We start from the raw sequence: 26,015 nt of genomic DNA, 5'->3' as shown, positions 1-26,015 counted from the left end.
GGACATCTGGGTGGTTTCCACCTTCGGTTTATTGTGAATAATGCTGCTATGGATGTACAAGTATTTGTCTGAGTACCTGTTTTTAATTCCTTTGGAGTGGAACTGTGAGCATCATCTGGTAATTTTACATTTAAAAATTTGAGGAACCGCCGAACTTTTCCATAGTGGCTGCACCATTTTACATACCCACCAGGAATGTATGAAGGTTCCTGAAAAAGTTCTTTTAAACATATCTAATTTATGAAAAAAAATTCCTGAAATGATTTATTAATGCTGACCTTTGCAGCTCACGAAAGGCTTAGGGGATTTATGTTACAGCTTTCCTTTAACAGTCCTTGTGAAATCTCTAATCCTCAGCACCCCCTCACCCCCCCATCAAGCATGGAGAATATGTTAATCACCAGAACGGACACCCAGGACATTTACAATCTAGCTAGTTGCCCAGGACTAACACTCGGGACACAATTACAAAACAAATCTAAGTCCAGAAGTTCCATCGAATGCAAGGAGGCATCAAATACAGATTTTTAAATGCAACAAGAATTTATAGCAGACGAGGGAGAGATGCACGGAGAGCAAAGTGGCCAAAGAAAGATGAATAGAGAAATGAAGCCTGAGTAAGACCCTGAAGGACGGGTATAATAAATAAGAAACACAATAACCCCTGGCTTCCATCCAATGGCCGCCTTATGGACTGAGGGGTGCTCTGCGCTGTTACTTCAGGGTAGCCTGGGCAGCAAGCGTCCTGAGAAGGAAACGAAGAGCTGGGATCCTCAACCTGCCTCGCCAGCACAGAGCCCTACCTCATTTCCCAAGGGCGGCAGGGACCAAATCTCCTGCAGAAGAACGCCCCTCCCACCTGCTAAGAAAGGCGACGTTGTCGTGTTTCGTTAGAAATGTTCAATTTCTGTGGCAAAACAAACCCAGCAATTCTCACGCTGTGCGGGCAAAACTGTAAGTATTTTAAGTGTGGTGAGTCTGGCTTGCGAGATGGAAGGAGGGATCACATGAGGATGTACAAGGTCCCTCCCCGCTTCCCCCGCAGTGCCTGGACACCTCCACCGCTACTAGGCTGCGTGTGCCTTCCTTCCACAGCAAGAAGTTAAATTTCTGTGCGGAGGGACGCTTCATCGAAGCGCAGGTCAGTGTGACACTCGGGCACACCCTGCCGTGCGAGGGCCGGGCAGGGCCTGGAGTGCGGGTCGCTGCGCCCCACGCCCGGGCGCGGTGCTCCGCAGCGCAGAAGCCCGCAGCACTTGAACTTCAGCGAGCTGACAGATCAACTGCTCTCTACCTGGCACTGCCGTTGTCTGCATCCATCCTGTTTACATTTTGGGGGGTAAGCTCTTGGGCTGAGGCTGACTGGTCCCCGAACGCACCGAGGGGCGAGGTGCGGGGCTGTAGCACGCCCCAGAGGACGCGCGTGCGCACTGTGGCCGCGCGCCTGCCCCATGGGCTCTCCCACCCCGACTCGTTCATTTCCGAGCGGGCGTAGATGCCGTCTGTTTCTTCGAGTCAAGGACACCACCTTTCGCTACCACCGGGACAGGGTGGGAGCAACAAACAAAACCAAGCAGTATGCAAATCCCAGTGTCCATGCGGAACCAAGCACGGACTCCCAACGTGACGGGAAAACGAATCACGGCTCCGCGCCCCCCGCCTCCAGAGGACAGGCCGCCAGTCTGTATGAGGGTGGGGAGGGCAGGAGGGCGGACGGGAGCCTGCTCAGACCAAACACGTTCCTGGGCCTGCGTGCGGCCCGGGCCTGTGCACGGGAGCTAGAGGCTGTGCCTCTGCATCTGACGTTGTTCTAGGTGTCTTGGCCCGGGGCCCTCCACCAGGGCAGGAATGGCCTGGACAGAGTGGGACACGCAGGCTGCACTCGTGGGGCTGGTCACTAACACGTGGGTGACCCCCGACAAGACAATGACCGCACAGTGAGACGGGGACAACGTCGCTGCCTGAGCTACCCTCGGAGTTATGATAACGGTCACATAAAGTTCCTGGAACACAGAAAATGCGAGTCACCTTCGTAACCAAAGACCCAGGCAAATACAAACGGTTAATTCCCCCCTCCGACAGGGTCTGCCCCACTCGGCACTTCTGCAGATTTCTTTGGTGGCTTCGTGTTCCTGAGACTTTCGTCAAATGGGTGTGTTCCTAAGAGATGCTCTTTCCGCAAGAGCTGCGGCACATTCCCCAAAGGTGGGGGGGGGGGGGGCGGCGCGGTACCCACAGCATCTGCAGTGTTATGCACACAGGTATCTGACATCATCACCCGCTGAAGAGAGCTTGTAAAGTAAAGCACCGAGATGAGGATATGGGTCCTTCTATACAAACCATGACACAGAATATTAACAGGAAAAGCTAGAAAAAATATTCTAATGGCTCATTTTCAGAGAAAAATCTATCTTCAATCTTACTGTTTCTGTCTGCACCAGCAGAAACCTCATTTGGGTCCACATGGCCCCAGATTGAGAGCCACACATGAATACATTTCTTGCGGGGGCAGCAAAGCAATTAACTGGCAACCTTCTAAGAACCAAGCTCTCGCTTAACTGTGTCCCTGGAGTCTACGTATGGTGGTGCCTTAGTGCCTGGAGACGTCCCACCACTGCTGTGTCCACCTGGATTAGCGTGGGAGAACCCTGGGGACACAGGTAGAGGAAGAGAAGAAAAAGGAAAAGGCAGGATAGAAGGGAAAGGCTGGGCATGGTTAGAAATAGTAACCTATTTACAGTCTCCGCTATGCCCAAGGCTCGGAGGGGCTACGTGAGGCTAAGTACAGCGGGGCGAACTCACATAGACCATCAAGGTGCCCACGGCCCTGGTGTGTTACGTCACTGGCCCAGCTAAGGAGATGGCACGTCAGGGAGGTTAGGAGATTCACCTGAGTCACATGGTTGGTGGGACACTGAGACCCGGGTCTCTGTCTCCGCGTCACCTCCCTCGACGACGCCAGTGGTGGCTGGTCATTTCAGGTCACTGTAAAGTGGGTTCACAACATCAGCCCTGGTTCTTTCACAGGGTCTAAGAGCCAGACTCTGGCCCCAGGAAGTGCATAACATGCCAGATTATACAACGTCCGAATGTCTCCGGAGGAAGAACCCATTTCTGGCTGTGGCACATCTGGCACTTGGGCTCCACCACAGGAGCCGGACGGGGCTGGGTTCTGGGGCCTGGGTGCAGCGGCAGGCAGGGGAGGCATCCTGGGAACACTGTGGGCTCACACGGGTGCTGAGCGTGAGGCTGGGGCCTTGGAACAGGACTCCGAATTCCGGGCTGGGAACTGGGATGTGGGAGCCAGAGCAGGCAACATGGAATCAAGGAGGGAGCTGGAGGGAGAAGGGGCTGTCTTCCGAGAAGGAAACGGGCATGTGGAAGAGCAAGGAAGGAGGCCCCAGTTCTCCTCAGAACTAATGTAGAGAGCAGCCTGGGTGGCATCACGGGGCACGGGAAACAGGGGTGGGGTGGCCACGAGCTCAGATCTGCAAACGCACGGACCTCATTGCCAGGAGGGTCACAGAAAACCCCCGTCTTCAACCGGCCGCTCTGAGCTGCAGAGGACACCATGCAACGACATTTACATGCTGCGGGCTCGTTTCTTCCAAGGAAACAAGTAAAAAGTTCCTGTCAGTGGGGAGGGAACGGAAAGAACGTGGCTCTGTGCCCAGCATGTGGCCTTGGGTCACGGCCCAGTTACTGGGGTGCGTGGCCCAGGCGGTGCTCTTGGGAACTGGCCTCATCACGCCTGGGATCACTGCTGGGGACAGGAGCCCCTCTCCAAGGCCCATCACTCAGAATGCAGACAACAGAACCCACTGCATCCAAGATGGCACGCAGGTAGCCTCTATTTCGAGGGGATAAAAGACCTTTCCTACAAAACCAGCCACTTCTCTGTAATAAGCATGAATGTCCCCACAGATGAGAGGCCTGCCGTTGGGAAAAGCTGGTTTTAGGAAAGCTATTTTATCGAAAACGATGTTGTTTCACACCTGGGTTTGCTGGCCATGGCCATGATAATGTAAGAGCCAAGGGCAGGGCGCTGTAGGCACAGTAAGGCTGGATGACCAAGTTCCACAAAGACTTCATTTTCCTCCCGGACTCCGGCATTTCAGGGGTAACAGTCCCTCACTTCTCTGTTTCTAGCAGTCACTGTCCTTCACTTTTAGAGGGCAAGTCCATGACCTATACATGAAACGGCAGATGTAAAGTAAAGAAACTGTGGGAGAGAAATGCTTCCGTCATCAACAGCTGTTTATTCCCCAGAGTTGTTTTCATAGTTCCCTGGCCCAGCAGTTTCCAGAAATGATTGTTTCCCTGCTGGCCATCCTGTTACAGGATGAACAAAGGTATCTCTTTTACCCAAACACAACACAACAAAAACAGGAAGAAAAACTAGGCAAGATAAAGTTGAAGGGTTTAATATTACCGACAGTTTCTTCGAGATCTTTAAGGGTAAATAGATTCTAAATTTTCACTTGGAATTTTTAAATTTTCAGATGTAAGTTCTATGAGTTTTAGCCTGTTACCACCACGACAGTCAGGACACAGAGCAGTACCATCTCCCGAAGACCTCCCGGCCGCTCGTCGGGGTGAATGTTCACCTTTCACAGTGAGAACATCTGACTCTCAGTGCCAGAGCTATCTCTGTTCTGGGGGTTCACATTTAGTTTATTTTTATTTGCCAACATAAGTTCTAATTTACAAAGAGAAGAGGAATAGAAAGCCTTCACTGGTGGTCAGTGGATGACAAAGAGGCGGCACCAACAGTTGATCCCTCATGTTCTGGCCAAACAACCTTGATTTTTATAGTCAATAATGACATAAACAAGGTTGTGACTGGAGAGTACACTTCCCCAGTCACACGAAGCAGGATCAGAAGGGGCTCCAAGTATGGGGAACCCTAGGGACCAGCCTACCTGCTGCCACTGAACTCGCACACCCACACTCTCCCCACGGAGCAACATACATCACATATACAATACACACTAACATATATGCCACACATACAAGGCACACACCCCACGTGTACAACACACACAGCCAACACAACCCCCCCAGACACCAACACATCTCACATATACAACACAGACTAACACATTCACACACCCAACACACACACCACACGTATAGTACATACCAACACACATCCATACACACGCACGCACATGCACGCACACCTTCAGGGAGTCCGTGAGCAGAGTCCTGCCCATCACTCCAGTCTTGGCTCCTGGATCCTTCTGATGTCGGCGGAGACGGACAGTGGATACGGGAAGGTGGCAAATGCGATGTAACCTCCTGAGGCTTCCCGTGCCCGCTCCCCACTGCCGTGAAGCTTGTGTGCCCAGCCCAAGCGCAGGATTCATAGCTTCACTGCAGGTACACGAGCAGTGGCAGGAGAGTGCCGGGCCCATGCCCTCCAGTCAAGAATGCTGCACCCGTGTCTCCCTCCTGACTCAGGGGAAGAGATGTTGTTCCTCTCCTCAAACGCTAACCCCTTCACCATCGCACTGGACACTGTCCCTTCCTGACACCAGAGGAAACCCACCAAACGTACTCCATTAGCGCCTACTGGATGTGAAGTACGTGCTGCGCCTCCACGCGTCCACGGAGATGAAAAAGAAACGACACGTGATCCCAAGGAGCTCGGGAATACTGGGGATGTCGATAGCCTACAATGATACCAGGCCAAATAAAATAAAAGCTAAGCCAGAGGCACACACACCGGGAAGGGGGCCCAGGGGAGAGCGTGATGGTTACTTACAGCAGAGGCGAGGTGCACACAGGTGAGCACGCACCACAGCCATCTCGTTTAGTCCTTAGAACAACCTCAGGAACTGCTGTCGTACTTTCCTCATAAGAGAAAGAACAATGAGCCTCAGAGAGGTTTGGGAACTTGCCTGAGGTCACACAGCTATAAAGCAGCAGATCCGGAATTCAAATCCAGATCTCTGCCAATAGAGTGATGACGATAAGAATAATGATAATGATGATAACAGTAGTGGCAGTAAAAGTAATATAGCAGCAAACATGGGCTGAGTGCTTGCCTCGTGCCAGGAACACGCTGAGTCATGTGTCAGGAACTTTATCCTCTGCGGGAGATCTTTGCTCATTCAGTTCCTACGTATGAAGACAAAGTTCCGGGGCACACGACTAGCATGTCCGTAACATCTCAGAAACAGAAAAGCAGATAAGGGGTTAGCGGCCCAGAGGACAGCGCTGTCTCCACACGTGCAAGGTTCCCTAGTCAGGTCTTGCTGGGCTCGGCCCTTTCTTCATACTGGGAAGTCATTTCTAATTTTCTGTCAAGGTGTAATGGGACATGACAGATGTTGGCTGATTTCAGGGAACTAATCTGTTAAAAGCTGAGTCAGCTGTCTTCAGGTTTTAAATTGAAATCTCACAGGTTGACGGAACGAACATTTTTGGTGAGATGTCTGCTCCCCAGAAGGCTGATAAAGGGGGCCCGTATGATCCAGGGTTTGGAGATGCTGGATGCCATGGGCCCGAGGTTTAGGGCAACAGTGAAAGGACTGTAAGAAGGACTACAAGAAGCTGGGCACGTGGGTGTTTCTGCTGTGACAGTGTGAGTTGAGCTATAAACATGAGGCCACTGATACCATCCATCCATCCATCCATCCATCCATCCATCCATCCATCCATCCGTCCATCCGTCCATCCGTTCATCCGTTCATCCATTCATTTGGCCAGTTAGTCACTCGCTCATTCAACAAAGGCGCCTTGGGGAACACACAGCAGCTACACGCACCAGCAGAGAGAACGCGGCAGACAGTAACCCGCCTCCACATTGCCCCACGGTTCTGACAAACTCAGGCTTCAGGCACCTCCCCCTGCTCAGGTGTCTCCTCTCTCAGACACAGCCTCCATCTCCTACCTCTAGTGGGCAGGCTGGCCAGATAAAGAAGGAGAGTGCGGTGGAGGCAAGATTTTTTTTTTTTTTTTTAGCGTTTCATTCAGATCTCCCAACTCTCCCCAAAACCAAAATGTGGAGTTCAATTCTGAATTCTTAGACTGCAATACTTAAACTTGCCTACAAAGGCACTTCCCCTCTATTCCCTTTCCATTTAAAAATGGCACACAGGTCATCGGTGGGGAGGACAGAGCGGATCCCCGAGCACAGGGCTGGTGCTCACACTTTGGGTCCTTCTGGGCTCATGTCACGTTCCCACTGATCTTGGCCACAGTCACGTGGTCTGTTCTGCTTCGCAGTCTCCCCTGAGTCTCCTCAAACCCACCCAGTCCTCGAACAAGCTCGGCCCAAACAAAGGCACAGGGGAGTCAATACCCTTGAGGGCCCTCGGTCTCAAAGGGCCCAGAGCCCCAGCCTCCCCGCTCCTGGGGCACAGTCCTTGAGGCCTACAGCAGGAGCCACCCCCTAACTCCTCCCGGTATCCCCCCACCCCATTCCCTTCCTCCTGCTTCCTGAGGTTTTCTCCCAAACAGACATGCTGCACCCAAGCCCTGCCTCAGGCTATGCTTTGGGGACACCTCACCTATGACAACCGCTTCTACAATGTCACCATCTCCATCTCTTTCCAGGAACGAGGGCCACAGCCCAGTACTCATCACCAAGAGCCCTGTTCCTCCACCTGGCTTTAAGACCCGGGGAGCCAGAGGCCGATGGTGCCAAGGACGAAAGGGAACGCCGGGCTCGAGCTGCCCTGGCGAGGCTGTGGCTGGGCGCTCCCTCCTCCTCTGGGGAGCTGGTGAGGCGGTGGGGAAAGGCTGGCCCGATCTGTCCCAGCTGTGATGCAGAGACCCGCAGCCAGGGGAGGCCAAGGGCAGGGGGGAGGGGGCCCCTTCACTGGGGAGGGCACTCAGGACTCGGAACATATAATACAAGCGGCCCAGGGAGACTGGGCAGAGCGATTCAAAGGCAACATGCTCTGCCTTCTTGGCTTAAGGAGAGATGTCTACACCGGGGTAGACGAGGACAGCGGAGCCTGGCACGCCCACCGCTGGCTCCCCAGGGACAGCTCATTCCATGACAGATTCGGGGGCAGAGCTGCATAGCTGAGGGCACTCCTACTCGTTTCTTGAAACCCCAGCACAAAGCACAGTGTCTGGCACATCTTCGGAATTCAAAAAATTACTTGTTCGATGCATAAGTGAGGATTATAGCTCCAAACCCAGCTGTGGCTACAGGGAGAGTTCAGTAGCTACTAAGCAGTAAGTGCTCCGTCGACTGCAAATTATGCAAAAAGTCACGTGTGTTCATGTCTCCTCTGTCCATCTGCTTCCCCTCCCAACCACCCACCTGGCAGTTCACCAGTCCACCCAGTAACCCCTCCTGTCGCATGCACCAGTGATTTTTGGATCTTCACTGTCACCACCATTGAGGCGTAAGGGGTTGGACCACAAGGAATCTAACAACTGGGCCCCACGGCGGGGCTCTCAGCCACCCAGGTGAAAGGGCAACAGCCCCGTGCCAGGTTGCCCGCGGCACCCCACTTCTCCCATTTTGACAGGTCAGGTGGCAACCCCCTCTGTGGGGCAACCGACTCTGGGATCCAAGCCACCTCTGGCAACAGTTCTTAAAGGACAAAACAGTAATTTAAAAACTGTAAATAAATAACTAAAGCAGGAAGAAACTCCTGGAGGCGATGGATCTCTTTAAGGCATAAACTGTGGGGATGGCTTTACCTCCAAACTCACCAAGCTGTACACAGTAAATACGTACAGCTTTCTGTATGTCAATCATACCTCAATACAGTGGCTTAAAAAAAGAGTTCACCCTAGAGCTTGCTTAAATCTGTCATCCGGCTCCACCCCCCAGAGAGCCTGTTCCTTAGATTTCTTTTGCAACCCAGGAATCTCCATTTTTAACAAGCACCTGGGTGATACTTCAGCAGGAGGGTCCTTGGATCACCCTTTGAAAACAACTGGTTTATACCTTGAGCTCAAGAGTGGTTCCAGCCCTCCTGTCCTCAGGTCTGGGGACATGTAGATGGCAATTCTGCAGCAAGGCAGAAAACTGGGCCAAGTTTCTGGGGCATCAACACTGCTTCTGCACCTGGGCCCTTGCTCTAGGGTCGCTCTGGTTGGTTCATGTGGTCTGTGAATGTACATGGTTTTTCAATGTCTTTGAACTTGTGTGTGTGTCCCTGCATGTATACACATGTCTGTTGCGTGTGTCTCCCTCCATGTGGCAGGCATCTATGTACATCAGCATCTTTGCTACAGCTGAGCATTAGCTTCTGTCACCAAGGTGCCTGCAAGCACACCTAGCTGTGCGTATGTCATGCATGGGCTTATACTGTGTTATCTGTGTTTATTCGTGTGACTGTGCACGTGCATGTGTGTAGGCGGGACTGGAACACCAGGGCAGAGATACACTCAAATACACAGAGAGGTTCTCCCTTTAATTATTTCATACTTAAAAAAAAAAAATTCGATTTCAAATTATTTCACCACACAACTCAAGGTCCTAGAGACAAGTAAGGGAAAACTAAAGATAACCTAATAGCCCAGATAACTTATTGATTACTTCTCCTCAGAAAAGACACTGCAACTCTAAAAGGTTTTACATATTTATAACCACCTCCCTCATCTGGGTGAATGAGACTGTCAGTGGGTTGAATATTTCACTCAATATTCTCAAGGGTAAACTAGAAGCCTTTCCTGTTGTATCTACTAGTAATAAAACACAAATTAACGTAAAAAGCTAATGCCTGCAATGCAGATGCTTTCAGAGCTCTTCTTTTCAATCAAACCTAACTTCTAGTCAGGAATCTGCACAAGCTATGCAATTTTGGAAACTATTTTTATGACTTTATTAAGTTATGCCCCCCCCCCTTTTTTTTTTGCGGTACGCGGGCCACTCACTGTTGTGGCCTCTCCCGTTGCGGAGCACAGGCTCCGGAGGCGCAGGCTCAGCAGCCACGGCTCACCGGCCCAGACGCTCTGCGGCATGTGGGATCCTCCCGGACCGGGGCACGAACCCGTGTCCCCTGCATCGGCAAGCGGACTCTCAGCCACTGGGCCACCAGGGAAGCCCTATGCCCCTTTTTTGAAGCGACTTAGCGAAAGATATTTTGGAAGATGCCGTGTTCCCTGCTGATGGGGAGATGATGGAGGGTCCCCAGTTTGAGCCAATGAGGCCAAGGTTAGCCCACAGGAGAGAACACTGTCCCCTGGCCATGGACTGAGCACAGGCCCCGGTCATAATGAGATCCAGATGCGGGGCTGTGGATGCCTCACAGTTGACATTCTACCAACATACTGACTCAGTGGAACACAGTCAGCTGGGGATGGACGGGGCCAGGACTGAAGCTAAGGTCTCTTAACTCTCCTTCCAGAGGCTATTACTTGATACCAGTGGTGGGACTTGAAACCCGGTTCTGGAGGCCAGAGCTTCACAACTGTGCCTTAGGGAAAGCAAAGTCCATAAACAAAAGACAGCAAAACAAACAAACGAACAAAACCTATTCCCTCTTAGCCAACTCTGCAATCACAGTACCAGAATTTAAAAGCATTAAAAGTGTTCACATTTATACTGGCTACTGACGGGGGATGGGGAGAGGATCCCCATTATAATCTAGGGCCTCTTCCCTTTATTTATGAATAACTACTATTGTCTCCTAGCCTCTGGGTGCTCCCCAACTTTTTGCCCCCATTTCAATTGATTAACTTCACTAATATCCTTAACTTCACTGAATTACTCCTTTGTTAAGTCCAAGCCCCTCAAGCCTCCATCAAAATTCTCCACGGTCAGGCCTCCCTCACCTAACCCTTACTTGCCAGCCCGAGCCTTCAACTCCTTGCAGGTGTCACTGTCATCCCCCCTCCCCCCATCTTCCCTTATTAATTCCAATCTCCATGCCTCTCAGGCTCCTCCCACCCCCATCTCACATTTCCTTTAAGATGGACCTCAAGAGTACTTCAATACAGCTTGCTCTCTAAAAACCCTCCCTATTGAGGGAGGGAGACACAAGGGGGAAGAGATATGGGAACATATGTATATGTATAACTGATTCACCTTGTTATAAAGCAGAAACTAACACACCATTGTCAAGCAATTATACTCCAATAAAGATGTAAAAAAAATAAAAAATATAATAAAAACCCTCCCTATTAACCTATCTCGCAAAATCTTTCACTGGCTTTGAATCTCTTTAACTGGTTTTTCTCATCACGGGTTCCCTAGAGTCTCAATGAATATCTGCTGAGTGATCAAACATTTGTAATATCAAAGTATCAGAAATACACTCTAGGCAATTTGTGTCTCTTAATCTCCTCAGAGAAAACATAAACTCCTCCAGATTAGACATCTTGCGCCTTATCTCCTACCCGTCAGTACATCGCAGGACACACAGTAGGCACCCAATGAATGTTTGATGAATTGAACTGAATTAAAATTTATCTCCCCCTCACCTAAAACCACCATGGAATCAATTTGAAGACAGTGTCTGAAACCAAAAGAACCAGACAAAAAAGGTTACATTATTCTGAAAGAGTAGATTACTGGCCTTTTCTTCATGTCCTAAATTTTTATGCACGCCCCACCCTTTTTCTTTGGTCCTGGTAATGGTCTTAAGTGTTTCAAATTAAGTCTAGACAAGAGTATTTTGAATAACCGGAGCAGAAACAAAAAAATCCACACATTTTAATCTCTATCTCCTGCCTGAATGGCATGGCTTTCCGTTTGTTTTTCCTGAGTAGAGCTTAATATTTAGTCTTGTTTTCAGTTTGCTGGTCACACTGACAGCGGAAATACCCCAGCATCAATTTATTGCTTGCTCCAAAAAACTAACTGGCATCAATGTAGAATCAAATGCAGTAGTCCCCCCTTAATCACAGTCAGCCGCGATCCAAAAATATTAAGTGAAAAATTCCAGAAACAAACCATTCTTAAGTTTTAAACTGCCTGCTGTTCTGAGGAGCGTGATAAAGTCTCACAAAGTCCCGTTCTATCCCACGCAGGACGGGACTCTTCCCTTTGGCCGACACGCCCTGCCCATTTGTCGCCTAGTAGCCCGCTGGGTGATCAGACTGACTGTGGCATCGTGGTGCTTGTGTTCGAGTAGCCCTCATTTTACTTAATAATGGCCCCAACTGGCAAGAACACTGATGCTGGCAATTCAGATACTCCAAAGAGAAGCCTGGAAAGTGCTTCCTTTAAGTGAAAAGGTGAAAGTTCTCCATTTAATAAGGAAAGAAAAAGAAAGTATGCTGAGGTTGCTAAGATCTACGGTAAGAATGAATCTTCTATCCGTTAAATTGTGAAGAAGGAAAAAATAAATTCATGCTAGTTTTGCTGTCGTACCTCAAACTGCAAGTTACGGCCACAGTGTGTGATAGGGCTTGGTTAAGATGGAAAAGGCACTGAATTTGTACAATAAGATATTCTGAGAGAGACACCACATTCACATAACTTTTATTACAGTATATTGTTGTAACTGTTCTATTGTATTATTAGTTACCAATGTTAATCTCTTACTGTGTCTAATTTGTAAATTTCCTATGCATATGGGAAAAAACACAGTGTACATAGGGTTCGGTACTATCCTCAGTTTCAGGGACATCCACTGGGGGTCTTGGAACGTAACCTGGAGGATAAGGCAGGGCTGCTGTAGGGAAACGGCAGGGACTTCCAAGGTACGTTCACAGAAGTGCACAGGATCTGCTTCAGTTCCATCCCTTAGGGTGTGAACTCTTCAAAGGAGACACCATTAAGGACCCCTTTCTCTCTCAGTGGGCCTCCAACCACCTGCACAAGCTCACCTCTGATTCCCCGTGGCGAGTCTTGGGGTGTGTGCAGGGCGAGGACTTTCTCCAGGGACACCCCTCTGGAGACCGGGGTGCAGTGGGTCTGGGGCAGGGCCGTGGCGTTAGTATGTTCTTAACACGCTCTCCAAGTGATTCTTATGCACAATAAAGCCTGTGACCAGCGTGGTTGGATGGTTTAACTAGGTTACTGACCTTCAAGTTGGAAGGTCAGGTTGGAAGGAGCTACCCACGCATCAGGGTTAAACAATGAAAAAAGCAGCCTTTGTTTCCTGAAAAACACATGGTCAGGCTTGCTTCACAGGATACCTACGGCAATATGCCCGGCCTCGACCAAGCACGCGCCTAATAGCCGGGGGAAACCGTTTGCTCCCCGAGACACATCTACTTTTCCAGGTACATCCCCCCACCCCGGCCCCACGAGGACAGGAACATCTCTTTATATCAGACTGTTTCCACATCACTAGGCGGGGACGACGGTGGGCTGAGACATTTAATACTGTCCACTTAAAAACAGGGCAGGACGTTAAATGTCCTCCTCTTTGAAAGTGAGGTCGCCAGGGGATGACGGCCCAGCTCAGATACAGGGGGCCCGGGGGACCCAGGCCCTGTCGAAGGCTGGGTCCACAGGGTGATGACTCCTCTACTCCAGGTGGCTCAAACACAGAGTCTCTCACGACGACGCAGCTGAAAACACCGACCTTCTCAGATAACAACGGACCACTGAGGAGCCTTCTCCACCCACCTCCTCTCCCCCGTAAGAGGCAACACAATCAGGTAACTCGACTGGACCAATGTGGCCGGGAGCTGGCTGTCCCACAGCAAGGACTGGTGCCGACCGGGCTGGAGGCTGTCCTCAAACCCTCAAACTGCTGTGTGTGGTAGCAAACTACTCTGGGGTTCAGACGAGCCCCGGGGGAGGAACAGGACGCTGTGACCAATTTAGAGATGAAGCATCACTTCAGGCAGAAACACTGGGCTGGTTTCATGTTGACGGTGCCCCTAAAAGCAGAGCTGGGCACAGGGGGGCCACCAGGAGGACCCGAAGGACTCTCGCCTTTTTTGGTCAAAGCGACCACAGGAGGAAGAGGTCCTGCTCAGAAATTTATGCAACAGTCACATGAGGTCTAAAGAAAGGGGTCACATCACAACCAGAGGGAGGGCCTTCCAAGGCAAATGGGGGCACCGGGGCTGCAAGTGGAAGACGGAGAGGGGGGCTAAGGAGAGCCCTGGACTCTCGGCACACGAGCCTTCCATACCCGGTGGAGCGGTTTCTCCTGCCGCCCAGAGCTCCTGCGCTGGGGTCCCCGGTCCCCGGGCACCGGGGCCGACACGAAAGCGCAGGAAGCCTAGAGAGTCTGTCTGCTGCGAGAGGGGTGCCACACGTCACGTGGGCACAGGAAGGTGAGAACGCGAGTGAGGCCAACAGTCCCAAAGTCAGCTTACCCAGTGCATCAAGTTTGGCTATAAGTATGCATTGCCTTTTTTTTCTTTTTTTTTTTTGCGGTACGCGGGTCTCTCACTGCTGTGGCCTCTCCCGTTGCGGAGCACAGGCTCCGGACGTGCAGGCTCAGCGGCCATGGCTCACGGGCCCAGCCGCTCCATGGCATGTGGGATCTTCCCGGACCGGGGCACGAACCCGCGTCCCCTGCATCGGCAGGCGGACTCTCAACCACTGCGCCACCAGGGAAGCCCCTGCATTGCCTTTTAAATAGAATTTTTAAAAGCCTTTTTACAAGTTGCTCGGCTCAAGTTTTAGAAAACATGAATAAAGCCGGTATCGTCCATTAAACGGCATCAAGTTAACAAAATAATAAAAGCCCAAGCAGCCTTGACTTTGCTGCAGTTCACCCTAAATTCAGGCCAAGACCTAGGATGGAGCGGCCTGGCCTGCTGAACTGGCACCCCCAAGTGTAGAGTGACAACGGCGGTGGGGAGCTGGCCAAGGCACTGGCTATCCCTCGGATGGGCTGGTGACCCCAGATGGTACCACCCAGAGCTTGCGTTCAGAGAAGGGCACTTTGTAGAGAGCACGCCTGTTGGTCCAGCCCCTGGCCAGCGTCCTCCTTCACCCTCTCCCGGGGGTCCGCAGGGTCTGCTCCCTCCACCTTCAGGCCCAGGCTCCCCTTCCTCGGTGGCCACAGCCCTGGGCTCACAGCCTCCCCCTCTGCCTGGCTCTGGGGCTGCAGGCCTGACAGCAGACCGCAGGTGTCTAAGAAGCTGGTGAGCGGAGAGGAACCGGGTGGGCAGTACAGATCCACCCCTCCCGGAGCCCAGCAGGGACGCAGATGCGAGGCTCCTCCCTGGATGCTCAGGGCAGGCGGGTGGGGGGAGGACAGCACGGGTGGAGGGGCTAGAGACTTGTGTAATTCGGGACTGAGATGAGGGAGGTGAGGGGGCAGTGTGGACGTGTGGCCTGTGGCCACAGACCTCCCAGGGGAAGGGGTACGAGGTCAAGGACAGAGACCCACGGGCTAAGGGCCGGGCGAGGGCACCTGTGACAAAGCCGGCCGGCCGGAGGGGTGAGCAGATCGGCAAACAAGGCGTGGGGGGGACGGGTGTGCCTCAGAACGTGTGACGGGCCAGCTGTGCTGACGCGGCTCAAGCACAATCCCCGCCTTTCTCCGTGGCCGGGAAGGAGGTGTGGGGAAAGCACGTGCTCACTCGGGGGTCGGGCCAGCAGGGCTCGGTCACGGAGGAGCCGTGGGATCCTGGGTCTACTGCCCACGTGTCAACCTCTTAGATGTGTTGTCAGCCCCATCTTCTCATGGGAGTTTTAGCTTCGTATCTCGCCAACTTCCATTTTCACCAGACCGTTCAACATGCCCTCAGACACAGCCCATCGCCATCTCCCCAGAACAGACTCACTCGCTTCCCATTTCCATCCAAGCCCTGTGCACTGACCACACGCCAGATACGGAGCCAAGAACCCAGCTGCGTCCCGGCTCCGCCATCCAACAGCCCCAACACGGCTGCTGCCCGGACTCGCCCAGGTTATGGGTCAGGAACGAAGGGGTTAGAGAAACGAGGCAACCAGCCCAGTCGCACAGCTCAGCGAGTGGAGGGTTGAGGCTCTCCTGACCCCAGAGCCAGTGCTCTCATCTGGGTCCCACCAGAGCCGCGATTCCTAACCCTGGCTGCGCACTGGGAGCCCCAGGAGAGCTGTGACAAACACCCATATAGGACGCCACCCCCAGAGATGTCGATGATTCAGTTTGCGGGGACTGGGACCTAAACCAGGTTATTTTTTAAAGCCCGCTCCACCCACCGGTGCTTTTGACATGGAGCCAGGGTGGGAAGCAGTATGCCACAGACTTTTACAAGTTGCTCAGCTCAAGTTTTAGAAAACATGAATAAAGCCGGTATCGTCCATTAAACGGCATCAAGTTAACAAAATAATAAAAGCCCAAGCAGCCTTGACTTTGCTGCAGTTCACCCTAAATTCAGGCCAAGACCTAGGATGGAGCAGCCTGGCCTGCTGAACTGGCACCCCCAAGTGTAGAGTGACAACGGCGGCGGGGAGCTGGCCAAGGCACTGGCTATCCCTCGGATGGGCTGGTGACCCCAGATGGGCCTTGCCTCTGCCCTCCTGGCTGTGTCCCGGTCCCCAGCACTGTGCCTGGCTCACGTTAGAAGTGAAATAAATCCTTGTTGAACGAGTGAAGGAATGAAAGCGTCACACTTTCCCACCAAGGGTGCTACAATCCTTCATCTTCCTGAGCCCAAAGTTCTCCCACCACCGGAGCACGCTGACTGGTCCCTAGGCTACAGACCCTCCCTCCTCCCATCCCCTTCCCACACGGGCACAGAGTCATCTTCTCAGAGCATCACTTTCATCCTATCACCCACCCTCTGTCGTTCAAATGTTTCGGCACTTGCTCCACGTTTATGGACACAGTTGCAACCCCTTCACCTGGTATCTAAGACCCCAACATCCTGGTCCCAACCTATCCCTGCAATCAGATTTTCCACCACCCACGGATCCTCTGCTCTGCCAGGCGGGCGTCCTCCCGGTCTGCAGTGTGAGTCTTGCGCACCCTTGCCAGAGGGATCATAATGCGTGTCTCTCTCGCTCCTTCACCCATGTCTGGCTTCCACCCGTCCGTGACAACCTGACTCCCCGACCATGCCTTTGCTCTTTGCCCACAGCCCCCAGGAATCCCTCCCAACTCTGAACCTCTACGCCAAGAATCTTACGCGGCTCCATTCTTACGTGGCTTCTAATCATCATTTCAATGTGCACATGTCCTCATTTCCCGACTAAATCGTGATCACTTGAGGGCAGCAATCTTACCTCCCAGGCAGTGACCAACACTGCACGTGCTCCGTGAATGCCGCTGGGCATTCAGCATCTCCTGTCTCGGGGCAAACGGCCTTACCTGTAATACCTGGACTGCAAGTAGGTGGAGCACACAGCCTTGGACACGTGACTGGCTGAACCAAAGTCGATGACCTTGACTCTGTACGGTTGTCTAGATGGATCCACCAGCATGATGTTTTCTGGTTTGAGGTCCGCATGGATGAGACCTAGGCTTTTTAGCTTCATCAGGGCTGTGGCAACCTGCTGGAGGACCGGGCGAATGTATTTGAGGGGCAAGGGGCTGAACTTGTTCTGCTTCAGAAAGTCATAGAGGTTCTGCTCCAGCATCTCAAAGACCAAGCACGTGTGATTCTTGTGCTGGAAGCACTCGTAGGCACGGACGAAGTTGAAGTCGTCGGCGCTCTCTGTGCTCAGGCGGGCCAGGATGCTCACTTCGATCTGACCTTGGCGGGCGTATGACGGGTGGTTCTTCAGGATCTTGATGGCCACAATCTCATTGGTACCCCGTTTCCAGCACTTGACCACTTGCCCAAACGTCCCTCGGCCCAGGAACTCTAAGACCTCGTAAGTGTTGGTCATGGAGCACAGCACCTCATGCTGGACCAGCTGATAATCCCCCTCGCTGTTGGAGCCACTGTTTTTGGAAGTGGCAGTCGAGGTGGTGGCAGTGGCTACAGTGGCCCCACTCGCGTTATTCGGAATCATGGGTGGATGCTCTTCGATGATCTGCACGCTGCTCGTGTTCTCGATCTCCTCACTCTTCCGCTTGAGTCCGCATTTTTGGTAGGTATCAAGAAGGCTCACAGTGCTGCGACGCATGAGGTTGTGCGGTCCGCCGAGGACTGGCCCGGTGACGGAAGTGCTACCTGCTGATGTCACGACGATGTGCCCGGTGCTTCCTGGGAAGATGATGGTCTGCTCGTACGGTAGGCTGGGGTTTGGGATGGGCAGGGAGGCGCTGACGGTCGTGGCGGCTGGCTGGGATGGTGGCGCGTTCTTGTTCTGGCCATACACTTTGCTGTGGGAGCCGTACCCGGTCATGTCCCAGTTGGAACTCGGCTCTACTTTCAGTTTCTTCACGCTACAGAAGGCACTTGATTGAAGGGTGTGAGGGGAGAAAACTTGCACATGTGAGGCCATACCTGTGAGAAAGAGAAAGGCGAAAAGAAATATCTTAGTCACCCTTACACGAATGAACGCGACAGAGCCACTGCAGTTCGGACTGGCAGCATGGGTCCTAGAGTATACTGTCTTCTCACTTCGAAACAACGTCGGAAAAGTGAATCTATTCCACCCAGAAGCACCGGCTCGTCACTCAGTCTGTGGGCTCCAGGGGTTCCAGTGTTCTGCCCGCCACCATCAGGAGGGTGGGAGACTTGCAGGGTGGGAATACATTCAAGACTCAGAAACACGATTAGAATACCAGAACTTAGTTCATTATGTCGTTTTTTTTAAATAAATATTGTTTGTGATAGAAACAAATTCTTCCTCAGTTCTCACTGGGCTGCAATCCTATTAAAACTGAAGACTGTATCAGGTGGCCCAGCTGTCACATACTTAGTTGTCTCACGTGGCCAGCTCCCCTCTGTCACAGGCCCTAAGACTGTCAGGCTTACTCACGTGAGGAAACAGCTTCCATACAGGTCCGATCACAGAGCCACTCGTGATCTGCTGGCTTCTGGATGAGCCATAATGACCCCCTGGCATCTCAGTCACCTTAAATGATTCTGTAGGGTTGAATCGACCAGCAGTTGGTCTGATGTTTTCATTTAGATAGTCTGAAATCATTTTATCAGCTTTGTTTTGGAGGGGAGGAGTGGGCGGCACAATTCATGGGCTCTGTTCACTCAGCGCTCCTGCTAAATTTATCTAGAAAGTAATACTATTTCATATCAAAACCTCACCCACAATTTAGATAACCTCAGAAATCTGTAAGACCATAACTCTGGAATGGCTGTACAATTCATAATTATGGTGATGGTGGAAACAAACAAAAATTCATAAAAATTAATTAAGGAGAAGTAACAAGGAGATGAGGAAGGATAAGTCCTTACAGGTAAAAGCAGAAACACTGCCCATCTTCTAAGCTGCAGTTGAGAAACATTTCCTATAAAAGCATAAGGAAAGTGGGGTTTCGATCAAGCCCCGTTGGTGTTTAGCGATCCCAGTGTTCGTGTCTCTCTGACCCCGTAGCATTACCTAGGGTGGTTATTTAACATTTTCCTTTTCTCCTCGTCACCCATCACCCTAGTCCACCCTCTCTCTCAGCAACAACCCATCTTCCACTTTGTCCAGAAGCCTGAGGCCAGCAGCTTTGCTGTCCACCTTTATTCTCTTCATTTCAAAACACTCCTGAATTTGCATCCATCCTCTCTTCCATCTTTCTGGTCTCAGAGGAAGAGGTGTCTCTTTGTTCCAACACTAAAAGTTCCCCCTATTCTCACGATTCAGCCTCTCTCATTTTCTCTTGAATGCTATGCTCCCTCCGCTGTCCACTCTGATGGCTTTCAACTTCTCCCTGTTGATTGGATCCAAGTCCTTAGTAGGTACTTAATAAAGTTTTGCCAAAAGAATCAGTGACAATCTTTCTCTTCTGCCTTCACATCTGCACATGGCAACTCCCAACTTGGAAGGTAAGAGGAGTAACAGCCGTATTCTTCCTTTTTGATACTTCCCTTCTTCTCACCTGTAATCAATGGTTTATGCTCCCTTTTCTTCAAGGCCTCACTCCTTAATCCATCTCTCCACACACATACACACACTACAGGACTCTGTTCTTAAAGGTAAACGACTTCCTAATTGCCTAATCCCATGGCCTTTTTTCAGCCTCTAATCCCTTTGACCTCTCGGCAACTGACCAATCTGATACTGCTGACCACGACTTCCTTCTTGATGCTCTTATCTGTGCTGTGTGAATCTGTAACCTCCCTATCCCGGTCTGACTGCACATTGTGTGCTGGCAGGTTCCTCTTCCTCTTCCTCCTTTAAAATGTGGGCGTCTCCAATGTTTGGACTCTGTTCTCTCTGGATCGAAGCTGTCACCTCTATGCAGGCGACCCCGACACGTTCATCACAGGCAAAATGCTCCCTTGTGCCTTCCAGTGACGTATTTCTGCCTCCTGCTACAAAATCAAGGATGATCTTCCAAAGATGAACTCCTTACCTTTTCCTAAAAATCTAGCCATTTCACCCTCCATGATAATGTCTGCATGGCTGTTCATAAAATATTCTTCTAGTCACTTGGTTCCAAACCTTTGAGGATTCTTCTTTGCCTCCATAGACAAGAGGATTTGGAGTCTCATTTCTCTGTCCTTCAAAATGTCTCTTGTAACCATCTCTTTGTTTCTGTTCTTGCTGCCTCTTCCATAGTTAAAGCATTTATCACTCTCCGGTAGACAAAAGCAAGCACAGACATCTGGTCTACCTGAGCACTCTTTCTTCCTCTAATTTGCCCACATTCAGCCACCAGATTATCTTCCTAGAACATTTCTAAGCATGTCACGTCTCTGTCCAGAAACTTTCAATGATTCCTTAGTGTCTAGAAGGTAAATTTGAGGACTCTTAACACCTTCACATTTTTATTTCAACTGCTTTGTTGGCTTCACCTCCAACTATTAACCTTCCTGAACCCTCAATTTTAATTAAGCTGTTCTACTCACTGTTTCTAGAATGTCTCTTACAGTTCCCACCTCCATGCTCTTACACAATTCCCCCATCCGACATGCCTTCACCTCTTCTCTCAGCTTATCCAAAGATAAGACAATTCAGATGCCTCCTCTTCCCAGACAACTCCAACCTACACTGATATTCCCAACTCTCCATTCCTAAGGCACTTACCATGTGCACTGCCCATTTGCCCACAAACTGCATTTCTGCCTTGCAGAATCTCTTGTCTTGAATTGAATTACTTATCTTTTGTGCCATATAACTTTTTATACGTTTAAGTCATGTTTCCATAACCAGGCTATATTGGGAAGGCGCGAGCTACAGGTTATACTTCTTTTTTCCCCCTAGCATTAAGCTGGGTTTGTTACATATGGGAGGCACTCAGTTGATGGAATAAAGCACTCTAGCTGATCAGGCTTCAAGGAGAGCTTAGTTTTCTAGCTATACAGCAATTACCAGTCACAAGCACCTATGGAACCTGACCTCACTCTGGAGAATAAAGAAAAACCTGCCAATACTTTTCCACCCAAACTAAGGCAGAGTCCAGGCAGCTCCTGTCCTGGGGTCAGCAGTCATGTTCTGTCTATACTTCATCCCGGATGTGCTCTCACTTCCCAGCAGCAACCTCAACCTGTCTAACACCCAGCACCTGCTCTGAACCCTACCTTGACCCTGATCCCATAGATCTGACAGAAGCTTCCTTTCTTGTTTGGTTCCTGAACTCCAATATCTACTTGTGTAACATGACTATACTTCTGTAGACAGCCTTCTGCCTGACAAAGACTATTTTGGCTTGCTCATTCAGAATTCACACTTTACCTGTTTCTTCCTATGGTACTTTTTGTTCAAGTCAATCTCCCCTTAATTCTATAATAACACAGAAAATAGCTTTTCTATATTTATCAGTATTAAATAACCACATTGTTCTAGATATTTTATACAACATAGAAATGACCAATCCCTCAGCTTTTAGTAACGTATCCACTGAAGGGGCAAAGCAATAAGCATTTCCTTTATTCTTTGGTATCGAGCTTGCCCCTCACTGCTCCATCCTCAGTGCTTTGTGGCAGGAGGACAGGGAGGGGGGGCAGCGAGGGGTCAGAGGTGGCCGAAGAAATATGCTGATGTTACGTAAAGGAGATGTAGCTCTATTCTCTGTTTTCACTGTTCCAGAAAACTCTTGGTGGAAAGGCCAGGGCATAGCAGTGGAATTTTACAGAGGGGACGAGAATGGCTTATGACTTGCTTGCTACTGGGGTGACAGCCAAGGCTCATAAAATTGTGGAAATTGTCACTGGGTACCTCTGGTGACATTCGCGGGATCAGAGAGGAGACCTGCATGGCTAGAGACACCCTTCGCCGCACCGCCTGCTGCAGACTCTGGCCTGGCCTGGTGTGGCCACTGCTGCTCCTTTATAAGGTCAGCAGCCACTATTCTAAGAACTAGATTAGCAATTCCCGATACAGCCTTATTTCCCCCTCCAGCTTGACTGAGATATAACACACATAAAATCGTGGCAGTTTAACGTGTACAACGTGATGATTTGATACGAATATATGGTGCAAAACGATGATCATAATAAGGTTAGTTACCACCTCCATCACCTAATTACCTTTTGTGTGTGTGTGTGTGGTGAGAACATTTAAGATCTACTCTCTTAGCAGCTTTCAAGTACACAATACCCAGTTGTTGACTACAGTCACAGGCTGTACGTTAACATCCCAGAACTTATTTATCTTAGAGCTGGAAGTTTGCCATTACAGTCTTATTACCTTTATTCTGTAGCAGGGGTCATTTTGCTCTGTGAAGCAAACTGCTCAAAGAAAATATAGGTAAAGAAAGTCTTCAATAATAATAAGAGCAATTATTATTATTACTACTACTGTTACTTACTTTTAAATCTCTAAACTATCTTATAAGTGATAAACCGTTGCTGATAGTTGCGTAGCTTAGTCTCAAAACAATCCTACAGGAATAACCAAACTTACTGCCAAACATTTCTCCTTGAGATTATTTTTCTGGAACAAGTACTCCTGATTCGTGGAGAATCCCAGCCCACACCCTTTGCATTCTATTTATTCAGATCCCCAAGGCTGGGGCCGAGGAAGGCAAGGGCCTTTATGTTTTCCACTCTAGGAAGACCTTTGTGCTCTTCAAGGCCTGCTGCCCTCCTTATCTGTCAATTTTCTTCTCAGAAAAGGCAGGGGCTTTAACGGGCATTTTCAGTTTGATCCTACGTCACCATTTCAATCACGTTTTAAGTCATCTCTGCCCTTCCTATTTGGTTCTTGGAAGAGGAAGTGAATTTTTCTCCACCTTCCTTGGGAGACTGGGAGGCTCTTACCATATGGGCGTGAGGGCAGGTTTTGAGCCCATGGGGAGTGAGGCACCAGGGAAATCACTGTGAGATAAATCTGCAAAACTCATACCTGCTCCCTAGAGGGGGCCACGAGACCCAGACTGTTCCACAAAAGCCCGAGTAGCCTCCCAAAATAACTCCTGACAGGACTACCGCATTGTCACTCATGTGAAAGCAGTGAGTCACCACAATTTAGAACTAAACTTTCTAAAAGGCACATCGCTGTTACCATCTGTCTCATAAGAAGGTCGAAATTATAAGCATTGAATATTAGATATTCATCAGGGCCCTGCATGCTTTTTAATGTTACTGATACAAGTTTATGCAGATGTTATAAAAGTGACCAGTAAAAAGCATTTAAAAACTAATTTATTAAAATTTAAGTCAACTTGTACTACACAACTGTAATATGTCCTTCCTTGCATATGGCAAATGAAATACAGCCCCTATAAAATAGGCACTAAAATACATCCTATAGTTAGCAGAATTAAACTCCATTACTTGTAAGAAGTCATTTCTTATTACCACAAAGATGAAAGACTGCTTCTTTCATGCCCCAAACAAATCCAGGTCCCAGCTACCTAGGGTGCATTTCTGACACTGCTAAAGGCAGTGAAAGCACTGGGTCCTCTTTTAGCCATTTTATTCACATGCTCATTTTGCATTTTTAAAAAGATATGCACGAAAGTCTGCATTTCAAAATAATATTTTTAAAACATTTGCCTTCCACTCGTTATTAGAGCTGCCATTTATGTCCATCAAATGCTGTCACACTTGAATTCAAACCCTATTACTCAGGAGTCTCATGATTCTCCAGATTCTAAAATCCTGAGCACCCAGTAAGTACCAGGCTCTGGGCAGGATGTTTTACGAACAGGGTAAACGTACATCCGACTTTGGGACAGTCCAGAATTACCCTTGTTATTCCAAATGAATTAGTAAGAGCATCCTCTCCACTTTCATTCTTACGAGGGTCCTAGTTTGAAAACTAGGAAGTCAAGTGATGGGTTCAGGCTCCCATAATAAGTGGAAAAACCAGACCTTGACCCCAGAAGTTCAAATCTGGGTAATTCTATGTGCCACTTTGTCTTAATAGTTTAAAGAGAAATTTATTTTTCTAGGGTTAAGAATAATTTTTTCCACCTTAAAAAAAAAGGATAGTTAAAAATCTTCATGATCTTCCTGAGCTCTTAAGTCACAAGAATTTTTAAAAGGTCATTTGTTAAAGGATTGGCTCATTTAGTTCATTTTTTCCACGTATTTGCCTAGTTTCTTCATAATTTTATATTTCACAATTAGATGAACTGAAAAGTTGCTTCACATCTGAGTACATTTCCTTTCCATTTCACCACCCCAAAATTATCCACTGGAAGATCAGACTCTGCCTATACTACAGGGATGAGTGAGGGTTCAACTATGATTAAAAAAATAATTAAGCTGAATTCAATTTCACTGGACTCTTATCAAAGCTCGAGAGAAGGAACTATAAGCGAAACAGTGGCACCATTTTTATCAGTATGTAAAGTTTAATTTTGGTGTTGCAGATCACCACTCAGAATCCAGTTATATTGTTAAAGAGAACAGAATCATGAACACCTTAGTTTGGGAATTCACTTGGCAGTCCAGTGGTTAGGGCTCCATGCTTCCATTACTGTGGGCATGGGTTCCATCCCCGGCCGGGGAAGTAAGACCCTGGCAAGCTGCACAGTACGACCAAAAAAAGAAAAAGAACACCTTAGTTTAGGAGGTGCCAACGTCCCCACTTCCTATAGTCCTTTGGCCACACACTTCTACCGAATAGTAAGTATCTGAGAGAAGCTACAGATCTTTCTTTTTTTTGTACCCAGCTGACTGCTAGATCTCTCTTACATATCACATTATGCACATAAGGTACAGTAACATTACAGAATATTTCAAAAAATATACAAATGTTAGAAATACGCATCTGAATGGACATTAAAAACGCCTAAAAAGGGTTAATCTGTATAATCACTGATTACCATAATTGGATGCCTCAGGGGGTTGAACAGTAATAGAAAAGTTTTCTTCACTGATATACGTAACAATATTCATAAATTTTAATGACAGTAATCCTGCTTGTCAAGTTTATATATTTCACAAGTAGTAACAAAGATAATTTCAGGTTAGCCCATTTCTAAATAATACATTTCCAGAACAGTGTATACTAAATGTCTGTGGGGCTTGTCTATCATTTTCCATCAACGTCTATTTACCTGCTAGCTGTGTAAGGTTAAATGAGTAGTACATTCCACCAGAGCAGTTTAGGATCAACCACAAGCTCTACAGCATTCTTTATCAATAACGACAATCACGATACTACTGATCCCATTAAGGGCCCTCTATATAAAAAGACTGGAGTTGGGGACAAAAGGAAGCACAAGACATCTAAGACATCGGCACTGCGCTAAAGGAGCTTAAAATCTCATGGGGGCGCCAAGTTCAGTGCAAAGTAAAAAGGACAACTGGCAATTCTGGGCAACGTAAGCAACTTGCCGAAGTAAATGCAACAGGAGTTCAGAGGCAGGAATCACTATGGGCTGTGGTTAGGCAAGGGTTTACAGGGGAGGTAAGTAAGACTTGAGCTGCGACTAGAAAGATGTTAATATCTTTTGAAGGGCACAAGGACAGCGTTCCAGCTCCTGCTAACTGGGTGTTGGGGGCTTGCAGCCAGCGCTGTGGTCTCTGCCCTCAGGAAGCTGAAGCTTTGCTTGGAGACAACAACTTAGGAGCATTTAATACATTAACAAATGCTCACCCCCAACGCAACTACCAGTCTACACTGTGGGCACCAACAGCCTACTTACCCAGAATTGTCCTCTCCTGATAATTTCAATCTTCTAGAAGTAATTTTTAAATACTGAAAAGGCTGGTGTGAAGCCCTACCACTAAAGCCACTC

At 49.3% G+C, this 26,015-nt stretch overlaps 1 protein-coding gene across 2 annotated transcripts in view; it reads right to left on the bottom strand.

Annotated features, from left to right (window-relative positions):
- The window catches only part of HIPK2 (homeodomain interacting protein kinase 2), a 194,378-nt gene that overhangs the window by 111,946 nt on the left and 56,417 nt on the right, over positions 1-26,015 (bottom strand). For both annotated transcript variants that reach the window (XM_030853979.2, XM_030853981.2), the window contains exon 2: positions 17,130-18,213. In XM_030853979.2, coding sequence (XP_030709839.1) covers positions 17,130-18,213 — 1,084 coding nt within the window. The remainder of the gene's footprint in view (positions 1-17,129; positions 18,214-26,015) is intronic.

Source organism: Globicephala melas, chromosome 9 (assembly GCF_963455315.2).
Source record: "Globicephala melas chromosome 9, mGloMel1.2, whole genome shotgun sequence".
Classification (NCBI taxonomy): Eukaryota; Metazoa; Chordata; class Mammalia; order Artiodactyla; family Delphinidae; genus Globicephala; species Globicephala melas.
The sequence above is the reverse complement of the archived record's forward strand: the minus strand, read 5'-3'. Positions and strand labels throughout refer to the sequence as shown.